The following is a 27,959-nucleotide window of genomic DNA, read 5'->3' on the forward strand; positions in this document are numbered from 1 at the left end:
TCTGAGATGAATCAGATGTCAGACTTACCTGAAAAGTATTTTAAGGCATCCATTATAACAATGCTTCAACAATCATTTATAAATTCTCTTGAAACAAATTTAAAAAACAGAAAATCTCTGAAGAAATAGATTTTAGAAGAAAAAAACAAATGGATTACTGAACTGGAAATACAATAACATAAATAAAAAACTGCATAGATGGCTTAATAGAATAGACTGAAGATGACAGGAGAAAATCAGTGAACTTGAATATAGAACAATAGAATTCACCCAATCTGAACAATAGAGAGGGAAAAAAATTGACTGGAAAAAAAATGAACAGAGCCTCAGGGACCTATGAGACAATAACAAAAGAGCCATCATTCATGCAACACAATCCCAGAAGGAAAGTAGAAAAGAATAGAAAAGTTGTTTGAAGAAGTATTGGCTGAAAAATATCCTAAATTTGGTAAAAGACACAAGCTTGTAATTCCAAGAAGCTGAGTAAATACTAAGCAAGATAAACACAAAGAAATCCATGCCAAAGATACACCGCAGTTAAAATTTTGAAAAATAAACACAAAAAAAAAGTCTTGAAAGCAACTAGAGAGAAATGAGTATTACCTGCAGGGGAATACCAATTCAAATGATAATGGATTTCAAATCTGAAGTCATAGAAACCAGAAGAAAATGATATCATGTTTTTCAAGTGCTGAAATAAAAGAACAGTCAGCCACATATTCTATATTCTGTGAATCCATACTTGAGGAATGAAAGAGATTTAAAAATATGTTCAGAAAAAGAAAAGCTAAAAGAATTTATTACTAGCAGACATATTCTTTTTTAAAGTTTAGTAATATATTTTGTTTAACCCAAAAATGTATATCAAAATGTATATCAAAAATGTTATCATTTCAACACATAAGTACAAAAATATTAAAGAGGAATAAAATATCTTATTCTTAAAGATTGGCTAAACAAAATTCTTCAAACAGAAAGGAATTGATAAAAGAAAGAATGCTGGAGCATCAGGAAGGAAGAAGGAATAGGCAAAGAGCAGAAATATGGGTACATTCAAAGAACCATTCATTTCCTCATGAGTTTTAAAACCATATTTGATGATTGGAACAAAAATTATAGCATCATGGTCATCTAGGTGGTTAAGCATCCGACTCTTGATTTCAGCTCAGGTCGTGATCTAAGGGTCATGAGATCGATTGAGCCCCATGACAGGGTCCATGCGCAGCATGGAGTCTGCTTGAGATTCTCTCTCTCTCCTTCTGCCACTTCCTCAACTCGTGCATGCTCTCTCTAAATAAATAAATAAATAAATAAAATCTTTATAAAAAAATTATAGCATCATCTGATTCCCATGACAATGATACTTAAAAATAAGGAAGACAAAGGGATATAACTAAGAATGAGGTTTCCACACTTCACTCAAAGTGGTAAAATGTTGACGTTAGTGAACGGTATAATTCATACATAGATAGAGGGACAGATTAGTAATACTCAGAATGACTACTATATATATACATATATATACATATATATTGAAACAAATTAATACATATATACATAATACATAATACAAATACATATATATATATGTATATATATATACACACACATATATATACCAAAGATATACAAGAGATACATTCAAAAACAAAATCAAGATGGAATCCTAAAACATATTTAAGCTTTGTGTGGGCAGACCAGAAAAGAGAAACAGAGAAATCAGAAATAGAGAAATGAGACCAGAAGAAACAAATAGAAAACAAAAAATAAACGGAAACCTTAAGTGCTAACATATTAATAATTACCTTGAATGTGAATGGTCTAAATACATCAATAAAACATGGATTAAAAAATGTGACCCAGCTATATACTGCTTACAAGAAACTCATTTCAACTCCAATGACATCTGTCTGTTAAAAGTAAGAGGATGAAAAAAAAGAAGACTGCCCTTACCAATGTGGGCAAGCATCATCCGATTCACGGGGGGCCTGAATGGAACAAAAAGATGAAGGGAAAGGTAAGTTCTCTCTTTCTGTCCTTGAGCTAGGACATTGATCTTCTCCTGCCCTTGGACATTGGAGTTCCTGGTTCTTGGGTCTTAAGATTAATTCCAGGTCTTGTGCCCCTCCCCACATTCTTTGGCCTCTGCCTTGGACTAAGAACTATACCATGACTCCCTTGTTCTCAGGTCTTAGGATCTGGGTTGAATTATACCACTGACTTTCCTGATTCTCCAGCTTGCACATGGTATATTGCCACATATCTCAGCTTCTTTAATCCTGTGAAACATTTCCCATAATAATAAATATCCTCTTATAAATCTATATACAGGTATCCCTCACTTTTCGAAAACTTGAGTCGCACCACTTTGCTTTTACAAAAGAGCTACATTAGTACCCGTTATCGCTAACCAAAAGAAATCCAAAGAAGATTTTCACTTTTATGAAAAGAAAAAAAGAAAAGAAAAAATTAAAGGAAAAGTGAAAATAGCGTTGTTGTTGGTTTTTTTTTTTTGCCATAAGCTGTTATCCAGGCAGTGAGAGCGGCCCCACCAAGCTCCTTGCCTGGACCTACACTCAGCATCTCAGCATCAAACTGCCACACCTTTTTTTTAAAATTTTATTATGTTATGTTAATCACCATACATTACCTCATTCGTTTTTGATGTAGTGTTCCATGATTCATTGTTTGTGTATAACACCCAGTGCTCCATTCAATACGTGCCCTCTTTAATGCCCATCACCAGCCTAACCCATCCTCCCACCCCCCTCCCCTCTAGAACCCTCAGTTTGTTTCTCAGAGTCCATAGTCTCTCATGGCTCATCTCCCCCTCCAATTCCCCCCCTTCATTTTTCCCTTCCTACTATCTTCTTCTTTTATTTTTTTAACATAAAATGTATTATTTGTTTCGGAGGTACAGGTCTGTGATTCAACAGTCTTACACAATTCACAGTGCTCACCATAGCACATACCCTCCCCAATGTCTATCACCCAGCCACCCCATGCCTCCCACCCCCCACCACTCCAGCAACCCTCACTTTGTTTCCTGAGATTAAGAATTCCTCATATCAGTGAGGTCATATGATACATGTCTTTCTCTGATTGACTTATTTCGCTCAGCATAAGACTCTCCAGTTCCATCCATGTCACTGCAAATGGCAAGATTTCATTTCTTTTGATGGCTGCATAATATTCCATTGTATATATATACCACATCTTCTTTATCCATTCATCTGTCGATGGACATCTTGGCTCTTTCCATAGTTTGGCTATTGTGGACATTGCTGCTATAAACATCAGGGTGCACGTACCTCTTCAGATCCCAACATTTGTATCTTTGGGGTAAATACCCAGTAGTTTTACAAATGACATATCAGATAAAGGACTAGTATCCAAAATCTATAAAGAACTTATCAAACTCAACTCCCAAAGAACAAATAATCCAATCAAGAAATGGGCAGAAGACATGAACAGACATTTTTCCAAAAAAGACATCCGAATGGCCAATAGACACATGAAAAAGTGCTCAAACTGCCACAGCTTTGAACTGTGTTTGTGAGCATCCATACTTCATCTTGATATATTTTGTGTATTTATTAGCAAGTTGTGTCCTAAGGTATCAGAAAAGCCTAAGAGGTTTTTTTGGGTTTAGGAATGATAAAATTTTTTTTCACATAAATTAGTGGTAATTACTTCTTTACTTTACGTCATTTCAGCTTATAAAAGGTTTTATAGGAACACTCTACTATTGGATAGTGGGGGAAACCTGTGTGTTCTATTAGTTTTGTTTCTCTGGAAAATCCTGACTACTACCTTTTTAAGGATAAAGACAACCTTATTTATCTCTAAATTCTTGTGTCTAATAGCTAGGAGGTGTTGAACAGAATCTTATGAAAACAAAAATGGGAGAGAGAAAGGGAAGATTGATGATGAGATTTTATGTGATTGGGAACTCTGAACTTATGGATCATTTTAAGTTACTCTTACGTGATGTAGACGTAGAATCCAGGACTAGGGGTGTTGTGCCTCCTGGATGGTTCATAAACTAACTAGCTGGAATTGAGAGAAAAATCCTTTGAGCTCACATGTGTTTTTGAAGTCAAAGAAGATAAGAGGTTCACTTACAGATGAGGAGATGAGTAAGTGTCTGACCCTGACAGTGTTAGGTTCTCTAACATAAAAGATGAAAGTCCCCACCTGGAGAGTGAAGACCCCGTCACTCACTGGAGTTCTATATTGACTGTTAGAATTGAGAATGTGGACCTGGAATCTCTGGAAAGAACAGTTAAAGAAGGAGGGGGTTCAAGAACAAAAGGACAAAATAAAGCATATCTGGGAAGGGATCAGGGTGCTCAGAGTAATTCTGCTCTAATTTTCCGTCCAATCTCTGGAGTACACGTTTTTATCTTGTCTTTAATTCCCCTTTCTCTTTATAGTCTAGCCGGAAGAACCAAAAGCTCAGAACCTTAGGTGTCATCTCTGTATGGACTCCTTTTCTTAAAAATGTCTCTGTGTTGATTACAGTTACCTTCTTCTCTAATTGATAAAATCTTTCTTTTCCTTCTAGGGTCCACTTCACTAACTTTACCTATAATTTTCAATGTAGAACCCATCATTCTTTCCTGAATACATATTGGGATTTACACCAATAGTATAAAAATTACCATATATTATAATTAGCTGTTTTCCCTCAGTAGTCAGCAGGTTCTCTAGTCTCAGATTTATCTTTGCATTTATGTATTATGTATGAGTATCTATGCAGGCTCTGGGTTTATACCTAGTATCTAGCATACAATAAATATTGAATGAAGAAACTTCTACAGTTTTATTCCTTGTGTCTTTCCTTTTTCCAGGGGTTGTCTCTACTTTTAAAATTCCCTCCACCGAAGGAGAGATTGAGAAAGAGAAAGGGGGAGGGAGAGAGAGAGAGAAAGAGAGGGAACTTATCTCTCTTCAACAACTTAATTCATCTTAAACTTCTTCTGCCTCTAGCTAGGTCATTTATTACTAGACAGTTATCGTAGATAGGGGTTAGATATTAAGGCTCTAAAACTAGACCTGGTTTGAGGTTCTGGCCTTGTTGTTTACAAGTTCTGTGCCATATAGAAGCTCTTATAACCCTTCTAAGTTTATTTTGTTCATCTATAAAATGAAAATTATCATTGTTTCATGAGTTGTTGTGAATGCCTCGTTCATGCATGACAAATACTTAGAACAAGGCTGGGCTTAATAGTCTGTTCAATAAATGGTAGCTATTTCCAGTATCTTTAAAACGATTTTAAAGTATATTCATTATATTTATTAAAGGAGCAGAAAGAAAATTTTTAAAGAAGCAGACTGACAAATCATAGCACACCAATCAGTTTAATTTCAGCATTATCCTCCATAAAGCAAATTCTAATTAATACTGAGATATACCTAATAAACTTATGACTTTGATAGGAGGAGTACTTTGTAAATTTTGTCAATGTGTAAGGGTCTCTGTTAAGCTTACTAAAATTTATTTTACAATTTTTTTTAACCCAAAGGAAGCACAGTTTTGCCAGCTTTGAATTTTGAGCCTGAATGAATAAGCTTTAATGTAATTAGGCTCATTTGAAAAAATTTTTATCATACAAAGTAGGCGACCTCACTTATCAAAGAAAAAAACCCAAAGCTTACTGTGGTTAACAGGTTGTATTTATTATTTTCTATAGTTTCTAAAAAGTAGAATATATTGTAAGACTTTGTTAAAAATAATTCTTTACACAGTTTTTGGAAGGTTAGTGGCAAACATGGTTTACAAGTAAAAGATATAATTTTCAAACTAAAATCAGTTAATGGTCTTGATTTTACAGAAGCAAGTTAAGGTTAAGTTTAAATATCTGAAGCGGTTTCTACATTAAAGCATTTCCAAGAAATAGAAAACTAAGAAATTTAGATAAAGCACCAGCTGTCACCATGTCACCAAGTTAACACTAGTTCCTCACTGGTCCCCATCACATGATGACGAATGGGAGGAGAAAGGGAAGGAACACTTACAGAAAGAAACAGAACCCTGAAATTACATTTACTTAAGGGTTTCCCCCAAAGGCATCTTGGTCAAGTTAATACATTTCTGAGGAGCAGAAATAGGTTATAATAGTTAAGGCTCAAGATCATGCATTCATAATAAAATACAATTACTGACATTTAAGTGATATTGAATGTCATACAACATATTTAAAGTTTGCCATTTAAGTCAACAGTACATATTTTCTTTCTGAATCCTTTAGGATTTTGTAGGCACATTGAAATCAATCTTCATACAAAGGGAACAATATCAGAATCTTGTATTACATGGATGCAAGTGGCTGCATTTTTATGATTATGTCCAAAAACAATTATTTGTACCTATCAAAGATAGGTACCTTTTAAAGATAATTTTAATAGTGAAAATTAGTGTTTAGGATTTTCAAGTTTTTCAAACACAAAACATTTTACAGAGTGTGTGTGTGATTAGAATAAAAACAGCAAAAACAAACTTAGAAAGATAAATGAGTAAGTGAAAACTAATTTGTATACACTAATATTACATAACATTACCAACAACAAACTTGTATTTTGATCTCCTACTCGGTGTCCTCACAGTTTCAGTGGTCATTTTCTTTCTCTAAGTTACAGAGAATCGTAAAGAATAGTGAAAAGTATTTCAAAGTGGACGCAGTTTCCCAAGTAAGGATCAAGACTCTGAAAATGCCTAGACATAATGGCAAGCCTTGACTCTTCTAATTCATATTATGACTTTCATTTGCCAGACCTCAGATGTTCCATTATGGATAAATGGTATAATATATATCAGTCTTATGATAAGATAATACATGAGTCTACTAACAGTTTCTATATCATTTTAGTAAACGTATACTTTAAAAAAGTATAAATGAGGAAAATATAGGCCATAATTCTAGTTCTCTTTGTGTTTCTTATTCTCTGAATCCATTCTGTTGAAGAGCTAGAGCTTAGGTAGAACTAGCCAAAGAGATGAAAAACCAGGAATCCAAAACCAATCAAATAATATTAATCCTCAGTAAAAAAATAAAAGAAAACAAAAACCAAAACCAAGGCTCCAGTCAAACAAACATGGTTTGGATCAGCCCAAGAGTATCTGTGGTTGATCTCAAAGGAACTTTCTAAGAACTGCCTTTTTCTCTTCCCCCAGTTGGCATCTGTCTAGGCAAGTTAATGATTTAATGGCCTGTAGCACTGTATTTTTTAACACTATCCCACCTTAAGAAAGTACTTATTGTACTTGCTTATTTGTAACTAAGTCCTTGAATCCCATAAAGTAGACATAAAATATATGAGGAAGCCCCTTTTGCTACTAGTCTCTACTATCACCTCACCAATCCTCTAGGAGAAGCACACCCCATAAAAGCCAGATAGAGAAAACAAGCCATTTGGATTATCAAATGGCAATTTTAAGGCATTTTAACTCATGGAAGTGATTTTAAGGGGTTGTCTTGGTTAGACTGAATATACAACGGTAAAAAGTAAACTTGACATGGAGTCTTGTGAACACAAGCTTAACTTCCATTGATTGTAGACAACTGGTGAGTAAGTAAAATCTTTACTTCTTTGATCTTTTTGTTTCTGATTCAAACTTTTAACATTTTTAGAAGGTGAAAAGGTAGTAAGTGGGATTAGATTTGGCCTTGAATAATTGACTTTTCCTCAGCTTTGTCAAAATAGGCATTTCCTGCAGTAGCTTGAACTTCTTTGTCATCATCTATCATACGAATATCTGATGCATTTTTGTTGTTTTGCCTCAAGCGGTAACTTTTATAAGCACGTTGAATTATGGTTGCTGAGATTGCCTCTTGTTTTCGTTTCAGGGTAGTTGTAATTGGCTCATATGTGATCCTAAAAGGGTTGGCTGATACAAACCCTGATTCCATCTCTGAAATCATTTTCTCCATCCTCAAATCTTTACCCATAACTCTCTTTGTTAAAGCAAGTAAGATGTCAAGGCAATGAATTCTGTCTCCAGCAGCCATGGGAAGATCCATGGCAATGAGCTGGCCCTTGTTTGGTTTTGCCATAAAAAGAGGAGGGTCAAGAGTAGCTGCAAAATCTGAAAGCTTGCTAGAGTCTATATACTGTGTCCTATCAGGATCAAACCGCTTCCATACCTGAAAAAATTTCCTAAAATCATCTTCATTTAATGTCTTGCCATTTTTTTTAGAAGCAATATTTAAAAATTCCATGACAACAACAATGTACATGTTTACTATGATCAGCCATGATATGAGTATGTAACTGACAAAATAAATAATCCCAACAAAGGGGTCACCACAATCTCCTCTAACCTGAGTCCCAGGGTTAATTTTATCAGGATCACAGTCAGACCATTTACTGTTGAAAATTGCATTGAGCATCCCATCCCAGCCAGCAAATATTGTAACTTGGAAAAGACAGAGCATACTGCTGCCAAAGGTTTCAAAGTTGGACACATCATTAATTCCAGCTTCCTTTTTAACATAGGCAAAATTGTACATTCCAAAGATGGCATAGACAAACATGACCAGGAAGATGAGAAGACCGATGTTCAATAATGCTGGGAGAGACAACATCAAAGGGAGCAGTAGATCACGGAATACCTTTGGTCCTTTCCCAGGACGCAGGATGTGGATAATCCGTGAGAGTCGTATCAGTTCCATAATGGAAGGAGGCACAAGGTAGTATCCTATCGTCATAGGTAGAAATAGTTCTTGGTGTGGGAGAAGATAAAACAGGCAATAAAATCATTTAAATATGATTGTATTTAGAGGAATATAAATTATTTTATTTCATTTATTATTTCAATTACTTATTTATTTCAACTATTTATTTATTGTTTCAAGTATTATATCATTTTTTCTATATGTTAAGATCATTTTATTAATCCTTCCCATTCAACAGAACATATTGAAAGTGGGAATTAGCCAAATATTAATTGTGGCAATTTTCAGGGTCTCTAGCAAAATTTGGGAGAGAATTACATGTATCATCATCTTAAGAGTACTATTGGTCAAGTACTTGTGGAATCACAGATGGTATAGTTGTATAAAGAAATTTAGTTCAATCCAGTCTTTATTGGATATCTAATAAAGGTGTCATGCAAATATGCAAAAGTGAATGACCTGACTTTTGTTCCCAAAGACCTTATAATCTAGAGAGTAAAGGTAGATATTTAAAGTAATTATAATGCAAGGTAGGAAGACCTAGTTGATAAATATAATTACAAAAATGTCTGACATTCAGTGATTCACAGATTATAATTTAATTTATTTATTTCATAAATAGTATTTGGGCCCTTAGCAGCTTTAAATCGAATTAAATAAATGAGCCTTGGCCTAGAACTTTTTTTTTGTAGCAGTTGTGGGTAGATGAGGGGACTATGGGAGTGAGAGACATAACAATAAAACAAGGTAAAATTACAGTTACCCTAAAAGTATAGGGGATGTTCTCTGGAAATACTGGAGAGAGTGAGGTTCATTTTGAGTTGAGAAGGTGGGGAGGAAAGAATCCCATGAAGCTTCTAAATGAGATGGTATGTTTGTTGAATCTGGAAGGATCATGTCTCATATTTCCATTCAATTTGGTCATTGTCGATGATGACATTCTCTCTGACATTCTATCTTACCTATATCTTCATCTCCACATTGTTTTAGTGAATCTTCTGTTCTGACTCAAATTTTCATTTGTCCTCACAATCTTCCAAATTCTTCCATTATGCCAGAGGTATACCTATTTAATTGTAGACAATTTTTTCTACATCCTCTTCACTACATTTTCTTCACCCCCTTTCTTAAGTAAAATCTGACTTTATCTTGAGGACACTATTTCCCTTGGGACATTGTCAAACACAGACAGCTCTTTCTTCCTGCTCCATATTTCTCGGGGTAGAAAAATGGAACGACCAAGCATCTTTCATTCTTTACAATGTGATTTCCAGACACTTTAAGTCAATTTTATAAAGAAAAAAAAGAATTGTCTGTCCTGACACATTGTGGATCACGCCATTGAACTGTACTATCGCCTACCATTTCTTGGCTCTATGATCTATTTATTCCTCCTCATTTACACTCATTGTAGACTTAGTACTTGGCTCACTGTGGCTCTTTCCACCCCAATACCTACCATCAACAGCTCATTGAAAGGCCAGTCTTTCTTTCTTTGACTTTCTTAACTGTAATAATTTCCATCATTTGACTTTAGTCATATGCAGCTATGGCCACATTCTGGACCCAGGATTCTTCACCTTCTGAGATTTCAAATTCAAACAGCTTTCTGTCTGACCGTGATTTGCTCTCCTTCGAGATCTCTGATTCAGTAACTCTCACTTTCATCCCAAAGGGCTTTTTAATTCCATATTCCTCTACTTTCTTCCTATCAGCCCCTTCCTGCCTTTATGTACTTTTCTTTCAAGCTTCTTGTGCTTGTCTATCAATAGTTGGACTGCTTCTACTACCAAATGAATAGGTTGAATTTTCTGGAAGCACAAGTGGGCAGATAGTTTGTCCACATTTTCACTACTAACTATATAGAATAGTATCTGACACAATAAACATTTAAATATTGTCTCTCATGGAGCTTACATTCTAGTATGTGTCTTATGTGGAGGCAGTCAATAAACAAACTTTTCCCTGCCTAAAACATTTTTATCCTAGATTCTTTACTTGGCTAGCCCCTTATCCAATATGTCTCTATTTAGATTTTCTTCATCCATGCAGTTTCCTCTGACCTCTACTTACTGTTAGGTTCCCCTCACTCTTTTGTGCCACTGTAATACCCTGTGCTTCTTCCGTTATCACAACGTTAATAGCACATTAAATATGTACTATTTAATCATCTGTATCCCTTACTAGATTGTAAACTATGTGCATACAGGGATTACGCCTACCCTGTTTACTATTAGATTCTTTGCATATAGCATAATGTCTATTCACAAAGGGGATAATCAAATATATTTGTTAAATAAAAGATGGAGATTCCCGGGTAAGAGAAAACTGGTGATAAATTTATTAAAGCCTAACACTCTAGTGTTGTGAAAGTTGTAAACAGTTTTAGAGATTAGAGAAAAAAGAAGAATAGGGACCGTGAAAGGTTATATCATGCTAAGACATAAAAAGCTCCTTCTAGAGCCATCCTAGAAAATACTGTATGTGATACACTGAAGGGGTGACCTCTGAAGTAAAGTGTATGTATTAATTCAATACGTATTTTTGAACACCTATAGCTGTCAGGTAAGTGTACATGTATGAATGCAAAAATATAAGCCATTCCAATTGGAATAAGAAGGATCTCTTCTCTGTTTTGCCTATTAAGAGACTATATCTCAGGACACTTTTAGTATAAGAACTTGCCTGAATTAGTATTACTATAAAAGAAAATCTGACTAAAAATCTTACCTGTAACAGAGAAAATGACCACCATAAAATCAAAAATGTTCCATCCAATGGTGAAATAGTTGCAATGGAAAGCGATGAGCTTCAGTACACATTCTCCAGTGTATAGTATAATAAGAATTAAGTTAATCCAGCAGAGAGCAATGTCCACATTTTGACTCTGTTCATCACTTTGTATCATAATGGTTATTGCTTGAAAACAGATAAGAGCTATAATGATGGCATTAAAAACTTCATTTGTTACCAGGTCAAAGATGAATCCTTGGAATTTATTCTGTGGATGAAAAAAGGAAAGGTATAACAGCCTTATTAATAGGTTATATACACACACATATTGTCTGTATGTTTATAATTTCCCTCCTAGCATAAACAGGAAAATACATGAGGGCCTAAGTTTTTACCAAACTATAATTATATTGTATATAGTCAAAAAAACAAAAGACCATCCAAACTTTGTTAAGGAACATATTTTTAAATTTTGTCAAAAGCATTTGTGAAGAATTTCAAAAACACATTTCATTTTTATTTTTATTTTATTTTTTATTTTTTTTTAAAGATTTTATTTATCTATTTGACAGAGAGAGACACAGCGAGAGCAAGAACACAAGCAGGGGAGTGGGAGAAGGAGAAGCAGGCTTCCCGCCGAGCAGGAAGCCCGATGTGGGGCTCGATCCCAGGACCCCGGGATCATGACCTGAGCCAAAGGCAGACGCTTAACGACTGAGCCACCCTGGTGCCCCAACACATTTTCATTTTTAAAAGAGAATATACATAAGAATTTTTTTTTCTGAAGCTTAAAAAACAAATCTAGAGGTTTTCTTACTCCTGGGCGACGGATTGTTTTTTGATAGTCCTCACACAACAGCCTCCTCAGTGCACGGGATTGTTTCTTCTGTTTGACTGTTATAAAGATATTTGAGCCTCCCTGGTAAAGAAATGAAAGAAAAAGATTTAAAATCACATTGAATCTAAATTTTACCTTACCATTAATAGACATTTTGGAAAGCTTGGTAATTACTGATTTGATATTTTACAAAGGGCATAAAGGCAATGATCTAAATCACATTTAACCACGTCTGACTTTCTGCACACAAATCCACACTAAACACACATAGACTATATGGTAATGACTGATATCAATTATCTTTTGGTTCACTTTCTTGTGGGTAGGCAACTTTTTTATCTTTTCAGGCTCTTGAGGCCTACCTCATGTTAAACAGAGATAAAGGAGAAACAGTGGGGGATAAATGGAAAGGTTTACTAAGAAAAATTGAATTCAAAAGCCAAAGGTAAAATTGGTTTGTACCTTCTAATAAGCAGGAAAAAATAGAATTGGTCATTTATGTCTTTTTATAAGTTCATATATTACTTAATTTTCCAAATAATACTTACCAGAAGATATTTTTATACCATTACGCCAACAGCACCTTGTGCTTGCATCTTCATAGCACCTTCTAGAGCTTATTTATCTTTGTGTTCCTAGTGCTAATTTCAATATCTTATACAAAATATATAAAGTGAATAAGAGGTAAACAGTTAATGTTTTGTTAATCTAGAGATTAGGGATTATTACTGCCCCAAGTCAGGACTTAGTCACTTAAATTTGACAAGTCACCAATTTGAAGTCCAGAAGCAGATCCTAGGATGTTATCCCATTGGGTTGAAGTCCCAAGAAGCTGAAGCATCCAATCAAATGCATATTTGAACACTGTTCTCCTAATCCCATTTGATTAGCAGAGACTGAGAGCGATTTGTTTACCAGATTCTGTACATGGCTGAACTTTGATGACATGGCTGAAGATAGAATTTCAAAACAGACTATTTTTTTCTTTGATTTTTTAGAAGGCTTTCCTACACCTCTAGAAAATAGGTCTCTGTGGTTAAAATAAGCAGGCTTAAATGACTTTTGAGGCCTTTGCATTTGCAGAAGCCCTGAAGGAAATCTTTGGGTGGATATGGCGCCAAATGGGCTGTTTGGTTCTGTCTCTGAATTGTCTCCTACTTGTTTCAAGCACTCCTATTTAGGCCATATATCTAGGATTTAGGGTTCTCTCTACTTCTAGCTGGAAAAGCTACTGTGCTGACAAAGATGTCTATGTTGGTTATGACTCTGAAGCTTTGAACATATCAGAGAGTAAAAATGTGTAGCTGATTTTTCTTGAACTTCTTCACATATTTGTGCAGATGTACCACAATATTATTTGTTTGTCAGCATGTCATTTTTTACAAACATATATAAACACTTGTGACTTTTAACCTTTAAACTTGCCCATTTACATTTGAGTACAGAAAACAATGTAAAGATGAACATTTTATCAATATTTCCCAAATATGTAGGAATATCAACCTGTTTTTTTTAACTAAGTACTAAATAAAAATGACATTAAGCTGAATCCCAAACCAATTATTTGAAGCAGGACATTTTTATAAATGTGCTTGATTTTCTCAGGCATTAGTGAGCAAAGAATATTTGTACTTATCTTTATTTTATGCTTGTTGAAATTAGCAATAATAACACCAATCAGCATACTCAAAGGAAGAAATAATCCGATAATAATAAAGTTGATAAAGTAACAATACATGTAGATGTTGTCTTCGAAATTAGGTTGCCTATTTACCTAAAAGTTAAATTAAAAAATAAGCAAAATAAGATAGGGCATAGCAGATTTTCAGGGCAGTGAAAATATTCTGTATGATACTGTAATGATAGTTATATGTCATTACACATTTGTCCAAACCCATATAATGTACAACACCAAGTGAACCCTAAGGTAAACTATGGACTTTGGGTGATTATGATGTGTCAATGTAGGTTCATCCTTGGTAAAAATGTGCCCCATTCTAGTGAGTGGTGTTGATAATAGGCCATGGAGTGGGAACAGTAGGTGTATGGGAAATCTCTATACCTCCCTCCCAATTTTGTTGTAAGCCTAAAACTGCTCTAAAAAGCAAAATCTTTAAAAATAAAAATAAATTAGAAAGTGAAAAAATAAGCAAAATATTGATACACCAACTTTTTAAAATATAAGATTTGTGAAACAATTTACAACAGGAAAAACTAACAGTTCTACATGAGGTAATGTTTCCTCTTTGTTTTTGGTGAAGTGATATCATTGTTTTATGTGGATTTTAAAGTTTACTGCATTGGTTTAAACACTGTTATGAAGTCTGATAATCCTTCAAATGGGCCTACTGGGCTTCAACCACTGTACATAATCCTGGAAGGATTTCGTTTTCACTTCATTTGCGAAATATGCAATCTGAAATGTATTTAATTTCTGTCTAGCATAAGCATTTACTTTTATCATGTTATTTATCCTGTTATTGTTGGTACCCTGTTCTTGAATTGCGAAAATAACTTTGCTTGAACCTTAACAATGGCTCTAAGATGATATTGTACTTACATCAATAGAATCAACTGCTGAATTCATAATAGTGATCCATCCATTAAATGTTGCCTGTAAAAATGGCATGTATTTAATTCTTATGGAAATCTTAAGCTTCATGGCAAATAAAATGTAAAACTCAATTTGTGATTAATATAGTAAAACATGATTAGTAAGGCTGGCCACATTTCAATATGCCATGTAATTGAGACCTTTATCATTTTCATTACTGCATTTATATTGTCTATTAACAAGTATTGAAAACCACTTAGCTTCATTGTAGTAGCTTAATTGTAGTTGATAACAAAATATTGTAAGATAGTATAAATAGAAAGAGAGAGAGAGGTAGATAGATAAATGGTAAATAAATACATGCTGCCCAAGTGTTATTTTTACTTTTAACTGCTATATATGTGCTTTTCTATGGGGGAGGTAAGACAAGAATGAATGATTTATCTCCTCATTTCTTTCTTTTTTTTTTAAAGATTTTATTTATTTATTTGAGAGAGAGAGAATGAGAGAGAGCACATGAGAGGGGGGAGGGTCAGAGGGAGAAGCAGACTCCCTGCCGAGCAGGGAGCCCGATGCGGGACTTGATCCAGGGACTCCAGGATCATGACCTGAGCCGAAGGCAGTCGCTTAACCAACTGAGCCACCCAGGCGCCCTATCTCCTCATTTCTGTTAGATGCTGGGTTACTGAGGAGCCAACGCACTAAGTAGAAACAAAACAGTAGTACCCTGAGCTGGACCAAAAATTGTGACCCTATTACCTCATCAATGATGGTTGAAATAGGTTTCCAGTACCTGCCATCTCCCCTGTCAATCCTACCTTCATCTGTACTTAGAAACTTCTCCCAGCAGAGGAGGGTCTGTGTTTCACTTTTGTCTTTCCAAATAAGCCTAGTGTAGCATGTCCCATAACATGTATCTACTAATAATTGCTAAAATATGTTATAACCAACTCTAGTAATCATCCACATTTTGTCCTTTATGTCCACCTATAATATGAATGAACATATAAAAACATTGATTAAAAAATCAGAAGTGAACTTACTACTTGAAGCAATGAAAGGAACCCATTTCCAACATTATCAAAGTTCAGTTTTGCATTCTCCCATGGCATGGATTCATTAAACATAAGGCTTTCACACTGACTCTTATTCATGACTTTGGATATAGGAAACCTTTCTCCACTTGTTGGGTCAATGCATTCATAGAACTTGCCAGCAAATAAGTGTACTCCCATGATGCTAAAAGCCAGCCAGATCATAAAGCAGACCAGAAACACATTCAAAGCAGGTAAAGTTGTTTTTATCAAAGCTCTCACAACCACCTGGCATTTAAAAAACAAACATGTAAACTTTAGGTAAGAAATGTGAATTCACTTTAATTAGAAATACTAAATGTAATGTCATATAGAAATAACGAAAAAAAAAAAAGGCCGTCACTAAAGATTTAATAGGTCACATGCCAGTATTTGAATAACCTAAATAATAAATTTCAATGAAAAAATATACATTAAAAATCCAGACATTCTCAAAATTTTTGTACTAAAATAATCACTAAGAGGCAACAGAGTTGATTAGCAAAATAATTATTTCACTGATTTAACATGTGTATCAAACTTCCTGTATTGTGCCAGAAACGGGGAAGACATCTGAACATGTGTGAATATGTGTACGTATTATTTAGAAAGTACATAAAATGAGAAAGAAATAGGCCTACATCTAAATCTTAGTGATTCTAACTTTTGGGAGGATTAGCCTACAAAGCAGACACTGAAGTGGCAGGGGAAATAAGAGGAAGACCAAGAGATCGTAGATCAATGAAGTCAAGGCAAGAGGCTATGTCAGGAAACACTGAATGAACAGCTGGAGCCTGCAAAATCACAAACCTCCTCACTTCACCACTCTGTCACAGGTGAGCCACTCCAGAGCGGGAAGTGTGGGAAGGAAATCTACAACCTCGACTTGAATAACAGTAATAGTCTAGAATCACTGTCTCCATTTCCTCAACTCCCTTCCTTCTTCTTTTTTTTTTTTTTTTTTAATTTATTTGAGAGAGAGAGAGAGAGAGAGAAACAGCATGACAGGGGAGAGGGTCAGAGGGAGAAGCAGGCTCCCCGCTGAGCCGGGAGCCCGATGTGGGACTCGATCCCAGGACTCCGGGACCATGACCTGAGCCGAAGGCAGTCGCTTAACCAACTGAGCCACCCAGGCGCCCAACTCCCTTCCTTCTTAAATATTATAATCAGAATTTCATTCTCATCCCTCCACTATAGCTGTTACGGCAAATGTAAACCAGTTCCTATAGCCAACAGAAATTTTCACTCTGCTATTTCTTTGTCTTTCCCTTAGCATTTACACTTTTGACTCCTTTCCCCCAACCTCATTTCTTTCTCTTTTTTTTTTGTGAGGCACCATTGATTCTCTTTGCTACCATTCTATCCTTCCTTCCCTCAGCCATTACTGGATATGTATTCTTTTTGCTGTATTTCCTTGCTGATATTCCTTAGTTTTCTGGCTTTGAATAAATGTTTTAACTCTTAGTTGTGCTTTCAGTAACACTTCATTTTATTTCTAAAACTAAGTCACAGATCCTTGGTTGGCACTTAAGGTATTTTGAGAGGCTCACTGATACCTCTAAAGAAAAAAATGCTATGCTTATCAGAAAATATACTTATGGAAGAATAAAAGAAGTAGATACAAATATTGACACAAATATTTCAGTAATCAGAGCACCCAAGACTGGAGCTTATTAAATATATAAAGCATTAATTTTGTAATCATGTGACTCCTTATATATTCAATGATATATTTTCAGAAATCATTCAACTACAGAACTTCCAGAGGTTGAGATGAAGCTTAAGATCTGAATCTGTAATAGAACAGAACAGAGAGCCCAGAAATAAACGCACGCTTATATGGTCAATTAATCTATGACAAAGGAGGCAAGAATATACAATGTGAAAAGACAGTCTCTTCAATAATGAGCTGGGAAAAATGAGCAGCCACATGCAGAAGAATGAAATTGGACCCTTTCTTATACCATTAAACATAGATAATTTTCTTATTGGATCCTATCTATATTGACTATGTGGCATTCTGTAATATAGGCAGGCAAATAGGCAGGTTAATGATAATCTATGTAAATGAAAAATGCAAGAAAACATTGATGTGTGATTATGAAATGAAAGGTAAAATTAGATTTTTTCGGCCATTTCTGCACATAGTTGAGCACTGTATATTACATAATTATACTGTGTGTGGTGGTCATCAACTCTGTTTTCTTAATTAGGTCAAGCCATAGGGAGCAGATTTCTATTTTAGGCCCAAAAGATTGAACATTAGTTGTTTCATGTGGCTCAACCTATTAGTTTTTCTCACATTGTTCAGAAGAGGTTTTAACATGTTGGTGAGGGAGAAAGGACAAGAATTCATAATTTGTGATGTGTGACTTAAAAAAAACTAATTTATTTTAAAATTCACTTTCATTCAGTATAATTACTTAGTGTGTACAATATTCCTATAATTTTAAACAACTAGGTGATCAAAGTTTCATTTTCTGTCAGTTGTATTTTTAACATTGAGATAATTTTATTAATACTCATAGATATCCATGTGGGCTAGAATGGTATTAGTTTTTGAAACTTTATATTTTCTCCCAACTATTAGGGGTTTTCTTCTTATTTTTATGACTTTTCATATCTTTTGAGTAATAAAGACCTAATATTTTAGTAAGTATAACTAATATACCTTTCTTCTATATATTAAAATAGTAGAATATAAGTTTTTTGCATTAATATTAAGGATGCAAATGAGAAGACTATGAAGATTTAATTTGTAGAAGTTTAGAAATCTTAAATAAAAATCTACACATTAGCTTAGAAACTTTTTTCTTACCTTCATTCTTTCAAATTGAGATAGAACTCTGAGTGCCCGAATGAATTTAATGGAAATAAGTGGTTTTAATTCCTCCCGAGATTTGCCGATTAAGCTAAGACAAAACACCTAAATATATTTAAGGAAAAAAAGAGTTAATAGGGTTTAATTTTAATGTAATCAAAAAAATCTGCAAAATAAACTTTGTATTTATTACAAAAAAGATAAAAAGTCAAACCTTACGAAGAAATATGCAAAAGATTTAATGTATACTTCCATATATCTTAACAATGGCATATAGAAATGTATAAGAAAATAACTGTGTTAAAATTACTTTAAAAAAGATAAAACAAATATTTTCTGGTAGTAGGAATATATATTATTGAGATAAACAAAAATTTGTATATTTGACATACTTTATGATCAAGGGTTGATATTTATATCAATTTTTAGTTTGAAATTAGATTAAGAATCAGTTTCATGACTTTTTGCAATCTAGTAATAGTATACTATGTATTCATAAAAGCAAAGTTTGGAATATATTTACATATGAATTCAAACATAAATATGGTTAAGATAATAGAATAGGATTTCAGAGAAGAGGATCAAGGAGGATATGAATATTTTTAAGTCCAAGTACAAATTACAAAAATGTATACAATGATACTAAGGTGAATAAGAGACTCTTAATCTCAGGAAACAAACAGGGTTGCCGGAGTGGAGGGGGGTTGGAGGGATGGGGTGGCTGAGTGATGGACATTGGGGAGAGTATGTGCGATGGTGAGCGCTGTAAATTGTGTAAGACTGATGAATCAGAGACCTGTACCCCTGAAACAAACAATGCATTATATGTAAATTAAATAAATAAATAAAATAAAAATAAAAATAAAATACTAGAGACTTAAAAAAAAAGATGCTAAGGTGATTTTTTAAAGTAAGCCCATGCATAAAAATCATTCGGGGTTGGGGCGCCTGGGTGGCTCAGTGGGTAAGCGCCTGGGTGGCTCAGTGGGTAAGTGTTCAACTCTTGGTTTCAGCTCATGTCATTATCTCGGGGTCATGAGGTTGAGCCCCATGTCTTGGGCTCCATGCTCAGTGCAGAGTCTGACAGTGATTCTCTCTTTCCCTCTCCGTCTGCCCCTCCCCCTGCTCTCTTTCTCTCTATAAAATCAATCAATCAATCAATCAATCTTTTAAAAAACCAAACAGGATTAATAAATGTTAATGGAAATCAAGCAAGATGGTAGAGTTATGATTAACTTTTATAATATCTTCATATATTCTGTACTTTCATTGCTTATAGGATAGGAGCCATTTGTTCATTGAACAAAAATTACTGAGTACCTATTATGATACATGAATTGTTCTAGGCACTGGGGATAAGAAGAGAACCATATTGGGAAAACAATTCTTCCCCAAAGGAGCTAACCTTTCAGTGGGGGAAGACAAACAATCATAATGAATAAACAATGAATATCAATTAATATATAATATTAATAGGTGCTATGGAGATGAAGAAAGCAGAGAAAGGAAAAGGGAGCATTGTAGTGGATGCAGTTTTACATACAGTAGTGCAGAAAGACCTAACTTCAGCATTTTTATTTGAGCAGATGTAAGTGAGGTGAGCCAGCCAAAGTTCCAGGTGGAAGGAAAAATAAGTGCAAAGGCACTAAGATGGAAGTCATCTTGGCATACCTGAAGAACTTCAGGAAGGTCAGTGTTGGTGGAGCAGTCTGTTGACTGGGATGGGGGAAATGGACAGTAGTAGGAGATAAGACTGGATCATGTAGAGACTTGTAGGCTTTGATTGCAGAGAATGTAGCTTTTTACTCTGAGTGAAATGGGGTGTTTATTGGAGGGTTTCAAGAAGAAAAGAGACTTGAGCTGCTTCTATTTTACAACAGTAGAATGCATGTGGTTGCTCTGTGGAAAACAGAATGAAGGTGTACAGTGGTGGAAGCTGGGATCTCAGGCTGAAATCTGTTCCAGTGATCCAAATGAGAATTTTTGGCACTTGGATCAGTGTGGTGAGGGTGAAGGTTATGGTAAGTAATCTAATTTTGAACATATGATTTAAAAATTGAGTCAACAGAATTTAAATATTTGAGGATATTGATGTGCAATAAGCCTATTCTGTTAGTAGTGGGTTCACAGGTGATTGTTAGAATAATCCAGGAATGAAATGCTGAATTTTTAAAATATTAGGATGAGAAGAAAAGGACAATTGTTAAGCATTACATTACAGGGGATTTTGGTAACTGAAAATGTACAGAGAAAGGAAGATATAAGTAAATGCAAGAGTTAAGTAAGAATCAGAGTAAAGAAGAAAATCAAATAATAAACTTTTAAATTTTTCTTTAAAATACATACAATAACAACCATGAAGTCTAGCTTGTACCAGCCATTAGTGAAATAGGCTTTAAAACCATATGCCATCCACTTTAGAAGCATTTCCAGAATGAAGATGTAAGTGAAGATCATGTCAGCATATTCTAATAAGATTTTAATAGTCTTTCTCTGGTCAATATATATATCCTCAAAAGCCTGTGGGTAAAAAATTTAAGGATTAGTATACATGCAATTTCTAAAAAATCTTCAGCATAGAGAGGAATGAAATACCCTCCCTAGTAAGCACTTGGTGAGCAAAGTCATAGGTTGTAGTTTAAAGGTTGGTTCAATTTATTTGGATTTATTCACATAATCCATAAGTATCATTTTCTGATCCCATGCCCATAGCAGACATTATTAATTGGTCCCAGAACTTCTTCTTATACACACTGAATTTGGCACAGTGGTCCAAAAAACTCTCAAATCAGTTAATCACACTAAATATATGAGGTGAAACCTTTACTCACATCTGACTGGTTCTTATCTCTAATTCCATGTTGCCAACTCGCAGATATATGCTAGTTGCTAATAGAGAAGTAGAGATTTTTTCTAAAATGTGTCTTCAGATATCCACACTGCTGTTAAAAGAAAAGTCACAAGGCTTGCTCTGCTGCAGAAATAATCAGGTAAACCAGTGGAAGCACATGAATATGAAATAAAACTATAATCATGTCTCCAAAGCTTCTCAGATTTAATAGGTTAACCCTAATTTTACTGTGGAGGATGCAAAGTCTGACAATGTCATTTAAAGCAATTTTGTGTTTTTATTTTGGCACTGAAAAAAGGCAATAAAGTACCAATAACATCAGGCAGACTTGTATCAAAGTGCATTAAAGGTCAAAAAGTAATCAAGGATTAATATAAGTGTATGCAAATAATGGTGTGATTCTTACAAGCCTAATGTTAAATAAGAGTAAATATAACATGACAGTAGAGTTACTGACTTTCAGTTGAACCAATTACGGAGTAAAAGTGTCTATATAACTAAATCATAAATATCTAAAATGATTATAAAGGACTTTATTACATGTATTTATTTATTAAATAGTATAGAACGCAAAATAATATAAAAAGATATACAAAAGTCTCCAATTAAAAAAAAACATAAAAAATGGGCAAAACTGATCTATGGCAGTTGAAGTCCACATACCAGCTACCCACGTGGAGTGTGGAAGTAATTTTAGGGGTCAGAGTGCATGGTTCTGGAGTCCATGTAATGTTCTATTCCTCAAGCTAAGTGACAGTTACACAGGTGCATTCACTTTGTGAAAATTCTTTAGCCTATACACTTAGAATTTCCATGGTTTTCAGTATGTGTGCTAAATATCAATATAAAGTTTATTTAAAAAATGTATGCAGTACAAAGTCTGGTTCCCAGCTGTGACTCCATTTTCTCTGCTCTGTGCATTTCACAATTAACTATTTCTTGTGTATCCTTCTCTGATCTTCAATCAAATATAAGAAAATAATATACATTTTATTTTTCTTTACTTCCTATGTAAAATGTAGCATGCCTCATTCAATATTAAATAAATAAAACAATTTCAAAATACATGAGTGACCGTAGGAAACATGAATGTTAATAGATATCTAATAGATATACTTTATTCTAGATCTTCCTTTTTTCATTTATTACTATATCTTGAAATATCAGCATGCATACAGCTTTTGTATTTTTTTAAAGATCTATTTATTTATTTTAGAGAGAGAGAGTGAGAGAGAAGGGGGAGAGAATCCTGAAGCAGGGTCCCTGCTGAACATGCAGCCTGACCTCGGGCTGGATCTCAGGACCCTGAGATCATGACCTAAGCCAAAACCGAGTTGGTGGCTTAACCCATTGAGCCACCCAGGCACCCCAGCTTTTATATTTTTAAAATAGCTGCACAGTATCCCATTGGGTGATTGCACCATAGTATATTTAAACAATCACTTATTATGGACTGTTTTTGCTTTTCAATCTTTTTCTATTACAAAGAATTCTTCAGTGAATAGCCTTGTAAATGCCTTTAATACATGCTCAGATATTTGTAGGATAATTTCCTAGAATTAGGGTTGTTGGGTCAACGAGTAAATACATTTTTGGTTCAAAGTTTGTTTAAAAGTATAGACAGTACTTCTCTTTCCTGATTGAATTGGTACCAAAGTACTAGCACAGTACAACAGTATGTATGTGCATATTATTAAACTTTGTCTCATACATAAAACTTTATTAAAGTAAGAATTAGATATCTAACATTCATTTTTCCCACTGTCATTCATATATTTCAAAATTGTTTTACTTATTTAATACTGGAAGAGGCATATACAGAATTTAAGAAACTGTAATGTATGTCTTCCAAAGGTAAAATCACAGAATATGAACTTTGCTGCTATAAAAAGTTTTCCAGGGAAAACTAACATGATGACTTTAAGTAACAGATTTCAGGTATATTTTTTCCCATAAAAGCCTCACATACTTACTTACCAGAGCACCTGTGCTGAGCAGAGTGACAAGGCCAATGAAACACTTAAAACAACTGTTTTCCACTATCTTGCAGCAGGTTTTCCTTATGTTCTGCCAAATTTTTCCTTTCTTGGATTCTCTACTAAGTTGGCCAGATGAAGATCTTTGTCTATAATCTGTCAAGAATGAAACTGCTAAGAAGAAGAATCTTAAAAATCATGAAAAAGTAAACATCTCAAACTTTCTACCATATTTACAGAATCTAATACAGGTGCTCTCTGACTTATAAACATTTGATTTTTACCCCTGCTGCTGTGACCACTGCAGTCATTGAGGAAAGAAAAGAAAAACTTAACTTGTGAGTAGTTTGGAAACAGTACAGGGAAAGAAATTGTGAAAGGCAGAGATGACTTAGAACATCCCCTAGCCTTGTGGGACAGAGTCTGAGAATAGAATTTATCCCCTACTCTTCAAAAAAAACCAACCAAACAAACAAAAAAAAACCACATACAACATCTTCTACATACCACATTTTGGTATAATGTCTGAAAGTTCATTCTCTGAAGATTCACATGGCATAATAATCATTCTCATTTAAGTACATAGATATTTATGAAACATTAAGAAGTATAATATTATTTAAGTCAGTTAAATTGATGTCAGGTCTTAGGTGGCATGAGAATGGGATTCTGATTGAGACTATCTGAGGAGCTCCCCTGGATTACAGAGTACTTTGTGGGTAGGATGCATGTGCAAGGGTTGAACTCTACCTTCTGGTTAAGAGAATTAGCTTATAAAACCCCAGACTTGAGAAGACAGTGCTTAACAGGTGAGAAAACGAAGAAACAGGGGTGAGTGGAGTTTAAAGTCAATGCATTTCATTTTAGAATTTTACCTACTGTCACTTTATACATCTTTGGTCAAAAAAAAAAATATATATATATATATAGGAAATGTTTCCCCCTTTGTCTTGAATGATACAAGTCCTAGAAGTTGAGCTACTGAGAGCAACTTCTTGTTTTGAATAGAGGAATTTGAGCATTTAGCAGTTATCATTCTGATTTCCAGTGATTTCCAATGTCCAGAACCTGTAATTATTTGTTAATCTTTCTAGGAAACTAATTTGAATTATAAGTCATCAAGAGATGTATGTTACGTATCTCGTAAGTCAATTGACTGAAGCCTTATACATTTCTTCATATTCATATGAGATATAAAAATAAATCACCATTACATGATTTGTTTTCCTATGAAAGATAAAGGATGTTTTCATATGAGTATTTTGAATATCGACTGTATCCCATGAAGCATAAAAATACACAACACATGCACACATGCATGCACACACATACACATACACTTATTTAATCTTTTTACCAATCCTGTGAGGTAAGTTTTATTATTATCCTCAGTTTACATATTAGGAAATGAGCCTGAGAGGGGTAAGTAAAAGCTAGTCGATGGGCTGGGATTCGAACTCTGGCTATCTGATTCCAGAGCCAATGCTCTTAACTACTGTATTAAACTTCCTAGGAAATAGGCCCTCTCCCTCTTATCCAAATGTTGACTTTTTTATTTACATTTCCTATAAATTTTATCAGGATTCATATGGGCATGTGTGCATGCACCATATATTTGTGTGTGTGTTCCTTAACCAAATTAATAAACTCTCTAAAATTAAAATATATCCAATAGTATTAGGTTAAGAGAAATTTAGTCTAATTTCAATATAATGATCAAAGGAACTTATTTTTTTTTTTAAGATTTTATTTATTTATTTGACAGAGAGAGAGAGAGAGCTAGAGAGGGAACACAAGCAGGGGAAGTAGGAGAGGGAGAAGCAGGCTTCCCGCGGAGCAGGGAGCCCGATGCAGGGCTCGATCCCAGGACCCTGGGATCATGACCTGAGCCGAAGGTAGACGCTTAACGACTGAGCCACCCAGGCGCCCCAAAGGAACTTATTTTTTTCTTACTGTTTTTCAGATGCTTTGGCTTCTCACATTCATAAGCCATTTCTTCTTCTTCAGAGATAGCAATGTCAACTGTACTGCATTCAGACGAGCTAGATTGCTTTACCTTCTGAAAAGTAAAGTCCCACCAAAAAAGCTGTGATTAAAGCTTCACTGGAGTTCATTTCATTTTCAGAAATAAGAAAAATTGTGTACAGAAAGACTTTTATCAGGTTTAAAGACTTTTCAGGCTAATTTCAGGATTGACATTAAAATGCATACATATCTCTGTGAGTTGAGGTTTTAAAAAATTAATTAAAAATTCATTTAAGCTAAAATATTTAACATTCAGTTCATAAAACCATTCTCCTTAAAGATGTATAGAATACTGGATCTCCAGTACCCAAAAGGATTTGAGTTTCAAAGCTCTCTTGAAATTATTCACAAGGGTTCCATATAGGCCATTTCAGCTAGATGAGCAGCATCAGAATATTACCCCTTGATGCTAAAGATGGGTAGACAAGAGTACACTTAGTTTGTATTGTACAATCTAGTCCAGACATGCTTGTGTTTACCATCACAGGATAGGACTGATGTGAAGTTATCCTGAGGTGAAATGAAGAAATGGCACAAGGAATAAGGGTCAGGAATAGACCTGGGAAAGTGGTACCAGCCCTATGGAGAGAGGCTATTTGCAGGGATTGACATTCTTTCTCACTCTGCTCTTGACTGAAGTACAAGTCTGTATAGGATAAGATAGCCATGACTTTGTATATGTGGTAATAATGCATGTGACATGCATGGCTTTTATTTGAAATGATTTTCTCACAATGCTTTATTTTACTTCATTTTAAAATAAATATACAACGTATCATCCTTTAAAACCCCCAAGATCCTAAAGTTAATAAGGAAGATTATTTTATAATTAAAAAGTAAGATAAATGTATTAAAACATATGGGGAAAAAACAGTCTTATTTCTTAAAGATTAAGGAAAGATCTAAGTAAAGTATATCAAAAGGAAAATTATAAGTATTGTGTCCTACCGATTGGTCTTATCCACAATAAATGTCAAGGAAATCTCATCTAATTAGGAAGCTCTGTTTGCCTTAGACCTTACATGGTCAATTGTCAGTAAGACATTTGGTGCTCAATTAAAAAAATATATCCATCAGGAATAAACAAATTGCTTTTATTATTTCAATTCCTCATATTTTCTTTATTTCTGATGAAATAAAGGCTCTAGCAAGGTACTGATTTGAAAGTAAACAATAAATAAATGAATATTATATAGCACTTGGACATTCAATAATTGAAAATCATACACCTTATATTTATGTTATTTTAGAATTCTTACATCAACTATATGATGTCATTTTTCCAAACGTTTTTTAGTATGTATTATTCTAAATTTAAAAATAAATCAATTGGGATTCAAAATTATAAATAATTTTATTAGAAGACTACTTAATAGCATGAGAAGGCAACCATTCTATACTGTTACATTATCAAAAGTTATAAAATCCAATGTAAAGTTCAATGTTATTTTTATTTTTATTTTTATAAATTTAGTTATGTTGCAACTAAAAAATGGCTGAAAGTTTAAATACCAAAGAAAGAAGAGAATGTATCTCAGAATTATCAAATCACATGTGATTTTATATTCTTTGTTTTTTAGTAGATCAGCATCCTAAAGTACTCATGAGCTGTATAATCTTTAAAGTGTCTAAATTAAAAATGTAACTAAATATACAGATAACTGAATAAACCTATGAGTAGCTAATCAATCAACAGGAGCATTGATTTTTTGCTGCAAATTATGCAGCATAAATTACAACTCCTGAAACCTCACCATTTACAATTATATTTAGTGTCATCCTTCCTATATATGTTCATATCCCAGACTTTCTAATGAGATTGGCAAGAAGTTTCCCAGAGCATCTCAACATGATGTGCTGTGATAAATAGCAATTTTACCCAGAAATAGATGGTAGTCAAAGTTGTAACTGAAGATATGTAAGTGTAGCTGGAGAAGAGTTTTCCCTGTTTTCTAGAAATGGTATTAATTAAGGGAAAATGAACCTAAAAATATTGGGCATGCTAAGGAGTGAAAGTGTTTCTCTAACACAAAGATAGATGCCTTCACTAGGAGCTGGAAGGATTTTGAATAATTGCAATTCAACTCCTGTTAGGCCAATTTGAGAAGTTATTGCAGAGCAGCTGCCAAGCTGGAAGAGATCTGGGCAACAAGATGGTGCCAGAGACTTTTCTGGGGATGTGGAAAGAGACATTGTCTTCCCCCCCTCAGTGCCTGTGAGTGATCTGAGATGGTTCCCTACTGAGGTACAATGCAAGAAGCTCACAGAGCAGATGTGATCTCTGTAGATGTAGCGTTCTATTAAATTACACCTCCTACTGAGATATCTTAGTGCTTGCAAATGAAGACACTAAGGTTGATTCCAGTAGGGTGTACATTTTAGAAGCTAAGTTAACAGCAATATCTATACT

General features: G+C 34.3%; 1 protein-coding gene and 1 long non-coding RNA gene across 3 annotated transcripts in view; one reads left to right on the plus strand and one right to left on the minus strand.

The window, feature by feature from the left end:
* Positions 1-13,483, plus strand: part of LOC118534498 (uncharacterized) — a 265,028-nt gene extending 251,545 nt beyond the window's left edge. For both annotated transcript variants that reach the window (XR_013447198.1, XR_013447201.1), the window contains 2 exons: positions 8,500-8,693; positions 11,984-13,483. This is a non-coding gene — a long non-coding RNA (uncharacterized LOC118534498). The remainder of the gene's footprint in view (positions 1-8,499; positions 8,694-11,983) is intronic.
* SCN7A (sodium voltage-gated channel alpha subunit 7) overlaps positions 5,669-27,959 on the minus strand; it is a 79,826-nt gene continuing 57,535 nt past the window's right edge. The window contains exons 16-25 of the mRNA XM_036090408.2: positions 25,478-25,583; positions 23,526-23,680; positions 21,044-21,217; positions 18,695-18,802; positions 15,847-16,125; positions 14,810-14,863; positions 13,886-14,023; positions 12,229-12,333; positions 11,409-11,679; positions 5,669-8,725 (exon numbers count right to left, since the gene is read on the minus strand). Coding sequence (XP_035946301.2) covers positions 7,659-8,725; positions 11,409-11,679; positions 12,229-12,333; positions 13,886-14,023; positions 14,810-14,863; positions 15,847-16,125; positions 18,695-18,802; positions 21,044-21,217; positions 23,526-23,680; positions 25,478-25,583 — 2,457 coding nt within the window. The 3' untranslated portion in view covers positions 5,669-7,658. The remainder of the gene's footprint in view (positions 8,726-11,408; positions 11,680-12,228; positions 12,334-13,885; positions 14,024-14,809; positions 14,864-15,846; positions 16,126-18,694; positions 18,803-21,043; positions 21,218-23,525; positions 23,681-25,477; positions 25,584-27,959) is intronic.

Source organism: Halichoerus grypus, chromosome 4 (assembly GCF_964656455.1).
Source record: "Halichoerus grypus chromosome 4, mHalGry1.hap1.1, whole genome shotgun sequence".
Taxonomy (NCBI): Eukaryota; Metazoa; Chordata; class Mammalia; order Carnivora; family Phocidae; genus Halichoerus; species Halichoerus grypus.